The 13,221-nt window shown below is 36.4% G+C and overlaps 1 protein-coding gene across 6 annotated transcripts in view; it reads left to right on the top strand.

The window, feature by feature from the left end:
• The window catches only part of TASP1 (taspase 1), a 78,132-nt gene that overhangs the window by 28,858 nt on the left and 36,053 nt on the right, over positions 1-13,221 (top strand). For 5 of the 6 annotated variants that reach the window (XR_010359591.1, XM_064415423.1, XM_064415421.1 and 2 more), the window contains exons 8-10: positions 2,177-2,283; positions 8,655-8,774; positions 9,721-9,799. Coding sequence is in view for 5 of the 6 variants with exons in the window: in XM_064415423.1 (XP_064271493.1) it covers positions 2,177-2,283; positions 8,655-8,774; positions 9,721-9,799 (306 nt within the window). In the remaining variant the exon portion in view is untranslated. The remainder of the gene's footprint in view (positions 1-2,176; positions 2,284-8,654; positions 8,775-9,720; positions 9,800-13,221) is intronic. The other variant, XM_064415424.1, reaches the window with a different exon arrangement.

The raw sequence follows: 13,221 nt of genomic DNA on the forward strand, positions 1-13,221 counted from the left end.
AATGGTTTTTTCTGCCTTGTTTTTCACAACTTACTGATATCACTTTGAATTAACAATGCAGAAGTTACTGTTAGCAGATCATTCAGAGTAAGTCTTCAGGTTTTTTCCTGTTTTGCAAAGACAAGCTATCTTAAAGTACAGGGAAATTAATTGCTCAGCTAGGGATTGCAGTCTTAAGTGAAAATGAAACATTTTGTGTGTTGTGGAAAAATGGCAGGATAAATGTGCTGCCAAGGTGTAGGTGGAGTGGAGATGCTGAGAGGCCATGTAACAGCACTCTGTGCAGCTGGCAGGGCAGCTTGGAGGTAGTCCATGTGTTGTGTGCATTTGATGTGATGTTTGTGCATGTGTTTGAGCTGGTGAACGTGCAAATACTGCAGAAGGTTTCAGGACACTGCTGGCATTTGGCTCTGAAGTACAAGGAACCTGTTCAGCTTTGCATGTGTGGGCTCCAGCACCTTTTGCCTCTCTAGGTCCATGTTTTATCTGGCTTGGCAGGAGGCAGTGCCATCAGCAGGTAACAGGTTTAGGTATATTTATCCCTGTGTAATGCCTGCTTTTGAAGAATACCAAGGCCAACACCATTCTTACTCACTCTGTATGGCTCTGCCTATAGGTGTTTGCTGTGCTTGGTGAATTTGTGTCAACTTAAAAGTTCTCCTGTTTAAAAGTTCTCTTAAAAGCAATGTGATGGCTTAGTTTATTTTGGGGCACTTCTGTTTACAAACTTCTTATCTGTGAGAGATTTTTAGTTTGTTTCTCTGCACTGCCAATTAGTACTTGAGTAAAGTGATTCTTTGTCTTCTCCCTCTTATCAAGTATTCAGGTTTTACCCCTCTTCATCCTTATTTCAAACATAGAAATGTTTGTCTTAAGTAGCTGCATTAATCAGCTCTATACAGTAGAACGAATTCCTTTCTTGGTGATGGCTGATTAATATGGGTTTCCATTTTTAAAGAACTGGTATTCATTAGGTTTTTGGAGGTAAATACCAGCTTTCTCACTACTTTTTGAGTTATATACTTGAACTAACTATAACTAACTGTGTGTACATTAAGGTCCAGTTTTATATACTTAAAACATGACTAAAAGAGAGTTCACTAGGTGAATTTGACACCTGTGTGGAGAAGTTTCAAAGTTAAATGCTCACTGTCTCTGTACTTTGTAGATGAAAGCTCTGGATTCCATTGGCAGTATTGAGTTTATGACTAGACTTGATGTAGCTGTTCCAGTTTTCTGAATAATAGTGATATAACTAGGTTCAGAATGTCATTTTAAATGACATTTTTTGAAGTTTGTAGAAAAACCTGTGCTTTTTAGTTTCCGTTGAATTTGTGACTTACTTGTATAAGTAAGATTCAAATTGCTCTGTTCTCCCAATAGCTTGATTTGGTGTGGTTAAACAAGTGACAAAAGACATTTTCTCCCCACCTCTTTACATTTTACAGAGGATGTTAAAACAACCTGGGATGATATTGAGTCAAAACTAATTTAAACTAAATAGGTCAATATCTGCAATTTGTTCATGAACTGAAACTTCTAAAACAGGAACATGTCATTTTGGTCTCTTAAGCATAACAATTTTATTTTTTAGTCCACTTTAGAGAGCACTTCCTTTCTGAATGTAGGGCTTAGATGTGGAAAGTAGATGTTTGTCTTCTTGAGACCTAGGTGGTCTTTAGACTCTGTTGGATTATGGAGCATAAACTACTGCTAGACTTGTGTGTGGCTTTAAATATATGGGTAGACATACAGATATGTGATTAAGGTAATAAAATAGTAACCTAATTTTATGGCTATCAGAATGAGCTCACATGGTATCTATTTACTTGTCAGCAGTCAAAAATAATTTTAACACAAGCCACTTATTCTGTTCTCCTCTGTGCAGTGCTGCTTCATTGCCAAAGATATTTAGACCAGCTTCCATGTGTTCATGCTGTGCTTCTACCAGATATTTTACTCATCACCGTTGCTGAACAATAGTAGAACTTTTAAGCTTAGGAAAAGATGTGAGCAACTTGTACTGAAACTTGAATACTTAATTTTTGGCTTTTTATTGGTGCTTTTTGCATCACTAAAGAAGTGGGGGATATGTCCTTCAAAATGTCGACTTATCAATATTTGCTTAAAATAAGTAAATTTTACTTAGTTACATGCTTTTGAACTATTTTTATAGGGTTTAGTTTAGCAGCTTTTAAGAGGAACAAGAGGAAGCTGGAGTTGGCCGAAAAGGTGGAAACAGATCTCATTCAACTAAAGAAAAGAAGACAATCAAATGAAAAGGTTAGCTCTTGTTTCAAATTCTTGTGTCGTCCTAAACTCACAGCTAATAAACTTCATGTCTTCTATGATAAGACTGATGTAGCCTCAGAAGCCTGTTCTCCTTGTCCCTCTTAATGTTTAGATGATGTAATGAAAACTTAGTGCAGTTAAAACTTTCTGCATTGCTATTTGAAAACCAAACCATCACTTTATATCTTGTTTGTGCTAAGAAAAATATTTTGCTCATTTTGAACTGGAAATACGACAAATGTAAATACAAACAGATAATTATTTACCAAAACATTTTCTTTAGCTTGGGATCTCTGTCACTGTTTCCCACTTTTTAATGTCTCCTGAGCACACTGCATTATGGAGCTGGAATTGGTGAAATTTGAAATATCAGGTAGGTAAACATGTGCATCTGTGCATGCATCTGGCATTGACCTGGCCCATATTACTTGTGCTACAAAACTACCAGGGATTCCCTCTGTTCCCCTCATTCTTAGTTTAAATGTAGAGCTTTGGTAACCTGTGAGAATGTAATTCACAATATTTGTGTTTAATGTTGAGTATCAAAGTATTGGTAATTAAATTAAATGCCTATGCTTTATTTGGGGCCTGTGGGCCTTTGGATTGGCCATTTCTCTTTGCTTTGCTGAGCTGTCTGACCACTGCACAGTTACATATATTGATATAAATAAGGTATAAATCCCAGAGAACTGTTAGCAAAGGAAAACAGTGATAAATTAGGCAATTTACATCTGTGTTCTTAGATAATAAAAATTAGTACTCTGCTAGAGAAAACATTTTTTTTCAAGGAGCTAAGACTTGTGAAGAAATTAAGGATGGGGGAGTTGTGGAAGTTAGTTGTTCATTTTGGAACTTTTCCTGTTCACAGCATTTCAATTACCTCCTGTGAACCTGGGATTGTGAAAGTGTTCCTGGGAGAAGAGGGGTCCCTGTGCAGTATTGCTGTTCATGTAATGAGGGGCAAGTCAATGCTTGAAAGATATGCCAATGCATGAACTTACCGACCTGCAATTTGAAATTTCAAGGGCTCCAGAGTGCTGTGCAGAGCTTGTGTAGATTCCCAAAGGTGGTAGGTAAGGAGGTGATCAGATAGAGCTCTTCTCCCTGGTGAGTAATCCAGTAACAACATGCTGGTTTTGGCAGCTGTCCGGGCACATCCTGTCCACGGAGCAGGGATAAAAACCAACCCATGCTCTCAATATGGAATTCTCATGCTATCCATGGAGTGTAGGATAATTGCAGCCTTACAGGAAGGAAGGTTTTCAAAGTAGTTTTTCCAAATGAAATAGAAATGAAAAATCAGATTCTAAAAGAAAAGAAAAGCAGGATATATCTCCCCAAACTAGTAGAAAAGGGTCATTTAGCAAGGATCAGGCATATGATTTGTTGCCCTAAAACTCACACTGTCAAAGCTGTGCTCTCATAAAATATTTTAAAATAACTGGTTTAAAACCATTTAAATACTTGAGTAATTAGAAGTTAATCTTCTTGTCAAAGATATTTTAATTGATAAATACTCCTGTAACTTTTTTATCAGCTGTGCTTCTCTGGAGCTGCAGACCATTCCTTTCAGCAGGACTGCAGATCTGTGTTATTATCTGGTTTGACTCACCCACTTCAAATCTGTGCTGCAGCTGAGCATGTGTGACTCTGTCAGTGCTGCAGGCTGTGGGGACAGCAAGGTAGAAAGGATGTTAACAAAGGTGGAGTTAATGGGATCACAACTAATAGGCCAGTGTGAAGAGAGAGTATTGTGACCAAAACAGACTGAAGTTACTTGGAAGTTTGGGCTACTGATAAATATTGCCAGCTAAAAAGAAAAATAGAGGTTTAAAAATTAGTTTTCAATAAAAATGTGATGATACCAACCTTAAAAAGAATGAGGTTGTTTAAATTTGTCAAAGTTTGTATGGAAAAACTTGGCAGTGTAACTTACTAAAGGAGTTTTATTTCCTGATAAATGGAGTTTTTTCTTTTTTTTTTTTCTTTGTTCACCCAGTGTAGCACTTGCAGAGGGTTATGCATTTGCATACAGGAAGATCCATTAATAACTTCACCAAATTTGAAGGTGTAAAAATTTAGTATTTTTTAAGTTTCAGAGTCTTACTGATTTACATAGCTAAGAAATAATTCACACACAAACAAAAATTAACTAAACATTCTCAGGGGGGTGTCTATGATATGTTCATTCAGCCAGATGCCATTCTCTAATTCTCCCCTCAAGCACCAGTAAATATCAGGAGTAAATATTTGTCTGCTTACTGGTAGTCTGTCTTTTACCAGAGGAAATTGTCATTGAAAATAGCTTAGCAGAGTTTGGCTAGAATGTCTCTTTTTTTTGTTCTTTACTGTTACAGACTTCTACAAGTGATCTCATCATATCTGTAAAAAGTTGTTCTCTTCTTGGTTTGAATAAGTGACACTAAGAACCCCTAGTACACATGATTTTTGGAACAGATTGTTGTTTGAAAGTTAGTATTTTATAGCCTAGTTATGTAACTCTATAAATAACATTATTTAGGTTGAGTTTTATTCAGACTGGCTTGGTTTTTATCTAGTTCAACATAGGTAACGACATACGTGTACACCAGTTGGAATTATGTACATGGAATCAACAGTTCCATGTGCTTCTGTTACTGTATTAAGATTGAGAATATTTAGGAAATATTTTTGTCTTTATGCAGGTAATTGTCATGGTAGCAGACAATTATGGCAATCCTAGTGTCTGTCTTACTTAGTCTTTGGAAAGTTAGGAAATTTCCTTAAAAAAAGAAATAAATATTCCATCTCATATTTGTCTACAAATGGTCTTTGATAATGAAACCTCACAGTTTTCAAAAGTATGCTTCACAATCCATTAAATATGGGAAAAGAAACCTAAATAATTTTCACCCATTCTAGTTAAGTTTTGTTGTTTTGTTTTGGCTTTATCTGTGGAAATACAGCATGGAATAATTTCCTCATCTTGCACATGAAGATCAAACAAAATGTTCTTCTTTACACACCAAACAACTGTTAAACTGGGAAGGCTGGTATTGTTTATCAAGCTTTGTATAATTAGATAGTTGGGTAATAGCATATAAATGTTAGTTGCTTTGATCTGACTAACTTTGTATTTTGTCAGTTGTACTCAGAGATGAGATTTAGTGGTAATTAATTGCCATGGCATTTCAAATCTATCTCAGGTGGAAAGGGCCCTGTGTGCAGAATCTTTCAGTGGGCACTGGATAGAGCTCTCCTAATCTGCTAATTGCTTCCGTAGGGGTTCGTAGTGATTAATATTTACAATTTTTTTATGTGCAGGAGGGAAGGAGGGTTTTTTAAAAATGCTTGCTAGAACTCTGCATTTGTGCAGGTGAGCATCTTCTGGTTTTATGTACATGTTCTTAGCAAAATCTGAGTATTTGGACCATGGTTTAATAAATTAATTTCCTTTCCTGCTGCAAGATGCAAATTAAGTAATGTGAGGTCTGGCTTACAACACTGACTTTCAGGTTTTTCCATGCAAAATATTAACTACATTGTAGGTTATTTTTAGGTTGCAATACTGCATTGTTAAAACCTCCAAACTACTTCTGCAGTGGACAAGTATCATGTAGTAGCTGAACTCAGATACAGAATTTGGTAACAGATATCACCAAGTTTCCTTTGGTACCTGAAGAAATTTAAAGTTTAAGTAGCTAAGTAAATCAATCAGTAAAAAGGTAAGGACAAGGAAGCTGGATCTTGTTTAGTCCCTATTGGACCTGTATAAAGTTTGGGCTTATTTTAGACTTTGTGTGGTGTAGTATTTATCATACTTGTTTCTCTTGTCCTGACACTAGCTTGACAAGATCCTCTGCTTTTCAACATTGATGTGATTTGAAGAGATGAAATGTGTGACACTGAAAGTGTTCTCAGCAGGTGCAGGCTTGCAGTGACTCCTCAGGCACATGATGCTTTTCTCTAGGGAGATGTGCAGAAAGTTTCTTTGTTAAATTGTGATGAGCTCTTTATTTACTGGTCCAGAAATCAGGATTGCCAGTACAGTTCATGTATGTAGAAGATACTGACAATGTATTTTTCCCATTAGATGCGGAATAGAACATCACTGGTTTTCAGTTTGCTGAATAAGGATAAATACAGTATCACCTCTAAATCAGTTACTTTTTTTTGATCACAAACCAGTCCTGTTTCCCCCCACCCCAAACCTATATTACTGAGAAGAAAAACACAGAATTCCTTTGCTTCAGAGATACAGATTTCCTTCAGAAGGTTGTGTGGGCCAGGTCAACCTTCCCTTAGCAATGCTTCCCTTAGGAAAGATGCCCAGGCTCGAGGTAACCTCATTTAAACTAACTTTGATAGGCTAGATTTTTATATCTGTAGTTTTCTATTTATTAAATTATTTGTTGTGGGTATAATTTCCTTTGATAAAAGAGGGCAGGGGGTAGATAGCAGCATCTGTATCATAGTAGTTCTCTACAGAGAAATCATAAGAGAATTCATGTTGGGAAGAGCTTTATCTGCTCTGGTCTTGGAAACCTCCAAGGATGGGAATCTGGACATCCCGTGAGCAGCCTGCTCTGCTGCTTAAGGTCTTTTCAGTCCACTGAGTGGTATTGTTTGAACTGTCTTAGTATTAGCTCAGGCTGTGTCTGGGAGTCCTGGGAGCTGGAAAATACATTTGCATATGAGATGTTAAAAAGGGTTCCTTAATTTTCTTTCATCTTGAGAACTTGGAAGGAAGCTCTTTTCTTATCCCCTTTGTTCCCATCATCAAAACTCCTTTTGTTGCTACTTTTCCTACTCTCCCTGATCCTTCCTTCCTCTGTTTTTCAACTTACCCTTCTTCCCAGTACCAGTTGAAATTGTGGCTCTCTAGCTTCTCACCCCTCTCTGTCTTTAAGCAGTTACTTTTCTTTATTGCTGGGACATCTGTCCATTTGTTTTAATACTGAGTATGGTCAGTGCCAGCATCTGAGTGCAGAACTTGCCAGGGAAGATCTAGGTGTAGGTGCAGAGAAGAAATTTTCTCTGGGTCAAAGCCAAAGATGAAACTCCTGCCTAGGAGTTCCAGCTGCTTGAAAAGTACTGTAGAACATGGTAGCACTGTACTGCATATTTTTCCTTTTGAGACTGACAATTCTCTTTTGAGAATTAACCCAAGTGTTTTCTGTTAAAATAAGTGTGGCCAGAGTATCATCAGCATTACAGTACTAGAAACCATGCTTGATAAGTGACATAGTATGCCCAAGGAATTCTAATTCATAATGGGAACTTGATAATTTGAAGTTGAATAATTAGATGTTTGGTTTTTTAATTCTTCCCTCTGAATTCTAGTCCAGAAAATTCACATTTATGTGAAAAACTTAATAAACTTTGGCATTATTACACTGGGTAAGTTTATGTAAGAGGCTTGAGGCTTGTGCAGCAAGTCTGGAGTACGTGATGGGTGATGGATCACTTTTGTTTATTTGTTTTATTTTCTGTACACTGCATGCTGTGTGTGTGATGGAGCATGAGGTCTGAGTGCCTTGCCCTGGGTTCTGCAGAGAGGGGAATCTAGGCCAAGCCTAGGCAGAGAGGGGAAAACTGTTCCTTCTCTAAGAGGGACTTAGTGTGGTGCATTAAGGAATGGGGGAAGGTTATAAAGGAAAATCTCTGCTGGGGGAAGGAAATCTACCTCAGAAATCATGGAAGTAAGGACACATTTCTAGTTACCCTCTAGTTACAAGAACAAAGGGTAAAATTGCTTTACTCACTAGAAATTCCTGAGCTGAGAACAAGTCTGGCAGAAAGAATCAAAGAATCTGTCCTAGAGGAGATTTTTTCCTTGAGGCTTATATTTATTGTCTTGCTCAGAATATCAGTATTTTCTCTTAACATGGTAAACAGCTGCTTGGTTTTTTTGGTGGTGCTTTTTTTTTTTTTTAGGGGTGTTTGGTTTTTGTTGTTTTGACTTTTTAAAATTTCATTGTTTTAAAATCACACATCTTCAAAGACCAGAGCCTCTGAAAATGCTTTTTCAGGCCTTTTAGGAAAGGCCTTTTGATGTGGCATCAGTTGCTGAATCATTTCTTAGTGAACAAGTGGCAACCACTAAGAAAAAATTACTTGTGGCACTTCTGTGAGTAAAAGCAGGTGATCTAAACATTGGATTAGTTGTGAGATGTTTATTACTTTCTTGTTACTGGAGAAGTTCTATTAAGGTCCTGTCTGAGGCAGAGCAGCACTTTGGGAAGATTTATGGCAGTTGGTAAAAGTACATGATAACAAATCCATTTGGTTGCTAGGTTCTCACTTGCACACTCCTGAGGAGTATGATCTGACTTTAATATACTATTTTTGCTAGAATTTTTTTCTGTTTGTGTGTCCTGCAGGAGAATGACTCAGGAACCTTGGATACAGTTGGTGCAGTTGTTGTTGACCAAGAAGGAAATGTGGCTGCTGCTGTCTCCAGTGGAGGTTTAGCACTGAAGCACCCTGGAAGAGTTGGTCAGGTGATCATTGTACATTGTTTTTTTTTGTTTGGGAATGATTGTTCAGTATCACAAGCAGATGTGGTGACAAGCAAGAGCTGTGACAGCAAACATCTATTCTCCCTGCGTACCTGTTAAAGGCTGAAGGCATTTTCACTGCATTGATATGCAAGTGTTTTTTGTGTCCTCCATCAGTGTAATAAAACAGTGATAGGAATGCTCTGTAGTTAGTTACCTTTTGACAGAGATATCAGTAAGTTAATTTCTTGGGCTTAAATATGTCCTTAAATGGTCTCTTAAATGCTTAAAGTCTTCAAATAAGATTTCTCTCAATATTTAGGGAAGCTGTCTTAATTTTTAAATGCTCTTGTGAATGAGAGAAAGTGACAAAAGTAGTGAAAGAACATATCAGGTGTTTATGATGTGTTATGTATAATTATGATTATAAATTATGTATAGTTCTATTTATTATTTATGTTAACACTAATAATATATTTATGATGTGTCACCTTATTGTTGTTAGGGGATTTTGAAGTGCATCAGAAATTTTGTACTCCATTGCTGTACAGCTGTATTTTTGGTTGATATTTTCCATTGTCCAAAAAGCAGTTGTCTTTTGAATTGTAGTTAAGATTTTTTTTTGTTTGTTTTTTTGAATAGCAGAAAGAGACTTTGTATGAACAGGGTTATATCTTTACCCTCATTTTCTGTTAAGTTAGGCTAGAATACTGTATCTATGACCAGCACTTAGATCTCAAGAACAGTAAAAGGATGTAGCAAAATGGAGTGGAATTACAATATGGTTATGATATTCTTATTCATCTTTTGTATTAATACTTGGATTTTTCTTGGGTTTCTTTTTTTTTGTTGTGGTTGGTTTGAGGTTGTTTTCATTTTTTTAAGGAAAGGGAATAAAGCAAAAATCTCATACACCTAAAATTTATGAACAGTGTGCTTCTTTCCTTAGGCAGCTCTTTATGGTTGTGGCTGCTGGGCTGAAAATACAGGAGCTCATAACCCTTATTCCACTGCTGTGAGTACTTCAGGTATTTACTACTTTTATAAATATTTAATGAAGTTGCTATCTTGCTCTCTAATCAGTTTGCAAATTTAAAATACCAACATAATTTCCAGACTATATTCTGAATTTGTATCATTTATTTATATAATTTAATTTGTATCATTTATTAGTATTAATATTGTGTTTAAATCCATGAATTGATCTCTTGTTGGTTGCTTATATTGCCTTTTTTAGTTAGTTAGCAAACATGGGAATTTTTATCCTGTTTTGTATTGCACTGAAAGGATGTGCTGTATTTGATAAGTATTAGGGAACCTGTCCTCCTGTGAAGAAGTACTTATTAGCCCAGTATGGTATTAAATGTAGAATACCTCTGGGAATGGAAGCCTTGTGTAAAGGACTGAGATAATCAGAGGTCTTTTGGATACAAAAATGCTACAAGCAGCATTTTTTCCTCAGAAATATTTAATTAGTATTTCAGATGAGTATTTAAGTGAATTTTTTCTTCATCTCTCTTTTCCTTCTGAAAGGAAACTGAAAAGGCAAAACCAAAATACTGGAATAAGTGTATCAGGAAATATTTATTCAGCAATTGTGAAAGTGATGTAAGGATTAGGAGAGCTTCTGTTCTCTTTGGAAGGCTCAGGGTCCTCGACACAGAAAAGTATTGTGTTCATTTGATGCCTTGCAGAACACAAAAGTCTTAAGGTGAAGTTACGTAGGAGTTGCTTTTACTTTTTTTTTTCTCCCCCTAGTTGTATGAACAGCCTCAAACAGAAAAAATACTTGTAACACTTTTTCATAAGTGCCTGTGTCAGCTTCCAAAATTTATGGTATTGCCCACTGCTCAGGGGTCAGAGCTACCAGCATCCAGTACAGGGAGATGTGAAGAAAATCTGCAGAGGTCAGATTTAGGTAATGTCAGCTGTACCCCATGGGCAGTGCAGGTTTGGAGTCCTGCTACAGAAACAGTGGGGGGAACAAGGTGACAGGTGGCAGAGTTAAAATTTGATAGAGGCTGAAGAGCATCAGGAATATCCTGTATTGCTTTTATTTCCCCTGTATTCACGTCTGTCTTGCACTGTTGAAAATTTATGTAGATGTTCACCCTTAAGTTGGTGTCAATAAAAGCAGATGTCCTTTTTGGTCCTTACTCAGGGTATGGTTTTACTGAACACAAGGATGTCAGAAGACATTTTTATTCATACTGATTTTAGTTTAATAAGTGCTTCCTGATGTAACCAAATCTATTTAAGTATTTGGGACCATATTTAATTAATTAGTGAGCACAAGTCCAATATTAGAGATTGTTTGTGGAAGAGCTGAAGTGGACAACTTTATTTACTTCTTTAAAGTTGTTGTTTGCAAAGTCAGCTGGATTTGAAGTCTGGTGTGCACTGACAATCATCCTGGTGCACTCACAGGAGAAGACTAGATTTAATGATGGCCTGAAACAGTAGCCTCCTCTCTTTTTGCTGGTACCACTTTTGTATAGTGCTAAATACTTCAATGTTATACTATTTGTAATTGTCACAAATACACATATATGGATATTCAAAACTTCTAGGTTCCATGACATTACCCTGATCCCAGTCCCAGTTAATTGGAGTGGCCTGCTCCAATTGGATTGTGAAGCGCGGCCATCTGTTCATTCATGGATTTGAAATTCAGACTAGGGGTGTTTAATTAAACTCTTGTTTCTGGTTTTCCTTTAAAGTATGTGTATGTCTGTGAGAGAGAGATAGAAATGTTTACAGGAAGTGAGAACTCCTCTGTAATCAATACCATTCTTTTTTCCATTTCAGAAGCTCATAATGTTTTATTTTATAATGTACTTTATGTTGAGTGCAGTTCTAAAATGTATTGATGCCTGACTCTTGTTTAAAATATGAACATCCAACAATGTGAACCATGAATTTAATTAAGGAGTAAAAGGATGGAAAATTAAGTTGTAGGAAAAGTTGAAAGAATGAAGCTTACAGCTTGGCTGGATCACAACAAGAGATGGGAATGGGGGCAATAAACATCTGCAAATATTCAGGTGAAACTGCCATGGCCAAGGAAGAGAATAATGCATTAGGATATATTATTGTTAAATATTTAGAAAAATAAATGTACTGTCTAAATTCTAGAAGATGCCTTGATTTAGCAAGCTCCAAGATGAACAGTGCTTCTTAACAGAATATCACCACTGTCCCTTGATGTAACTAAACCCACACTAGACTGTATTTGTAATAGTGATTATACTCTTCTCTTGTAGGTTTCCACACAGGTTTTGTGTTAACATTTTTAAAAAAAATCAGCAACAAATGCCACTTGCACGTTATGTGTACAAAAAAACTGTGTACATGCACATTCATTTTATGTTTCATTTTACATTCAGACATTTACACCTGTAGGTAAATGTATTTAAAAGATGTACATAAGAGAAACCTACAATCAGTTTAAATTTCTGTGGTTTTCACAATATAGCATTTTGTTGCTTTAATTTCACATGTCTAGTTATTTTAATTTTTCTTTGAGTCATAAATTTGGCACAAATCTAATAGTTTCTACAGGGAATTTTTTTCCGTTTTGTGGGGAGAAGAAAAAAAAGAATAAAATTAGACAGTGGTTGCTGTGGGCATTGAGTAATGTTTATTGTTACATTACTTCAGAGAATAGCTGACTCATCAAATCACATTTGGAATTTTAAAAAAAATCTTGAATAAAAAGTTAAACTCTAATTCTCCTAAAGCTTTATCAAAAGTATCCTTAAAATTATTTGGTATTAGTGTGTGTAAACCCAAATTATTTTAGCTGAATAATTCTTTAGGAAATAAGAGGTTTCTCTTTTGTGGTGGTTTATACTTTTAAACTTCTTTTTAGTGATTGCTGAGAGCAGAAATTTAAGCCTTGAGAGTTTGTTATATCAGGCTCTATATTCAGTCATGAAAAAGGATATTCTTTGGCATCCGTTTCATCCAAGAAACTTGGAAGGTCAGGTTTTGTAAACTCTTTGTACTCCATACTTAAGAAAATGTTCATGTCTTTGGGTGTTGGAAGGGACGATCAACTAGGGATTGGACAGGTTAGGGAAAACCTGTGGTGTTTGGAATAGTAATTCACATAGGCAAGGTACAAACCCTTGCACATTGAAGTCCTCAAGGAATGGACACATTGGGTTGAACCTGAGCTCCAGACAGTTTGGTGGCCTGTCTCAGACAGAGGGTGTTTGCAGTTCTCCAAGGGAAAGTACAGGAGTGGGAAAAGCACCTCCACTGCCTTATCCAGGCTTCTGGCAATTTGAGATATTGGGACTTTATAAAATAGCGAGATATTTGTTCTAGTAGGTCAGGGTGGCTTCTCAAGATTTCTCATTACTTTCTGTTATTGGAAGACCAGATATTTCCATTTTGCTGGGATGTCACCTCACAAGTACTTAAAAGTAATTTCAAGTTCCTGCAG

Source organism: Passer domesticus, chromosome 3 (genome assembly GCF_036417665.1).
Source record: "Passer domesticus isolate bPasDom1 chromosome 3, bPasDom1.hap1, whole genome shotgun sequence".
In the NCBI taxonomy this organism is placed as follows: domain Eukaryota; kingdom Metazoa; phylum Chordata; class Aves; order Passeriformes; family Passeridae; genus Passer; species Passer domesticus.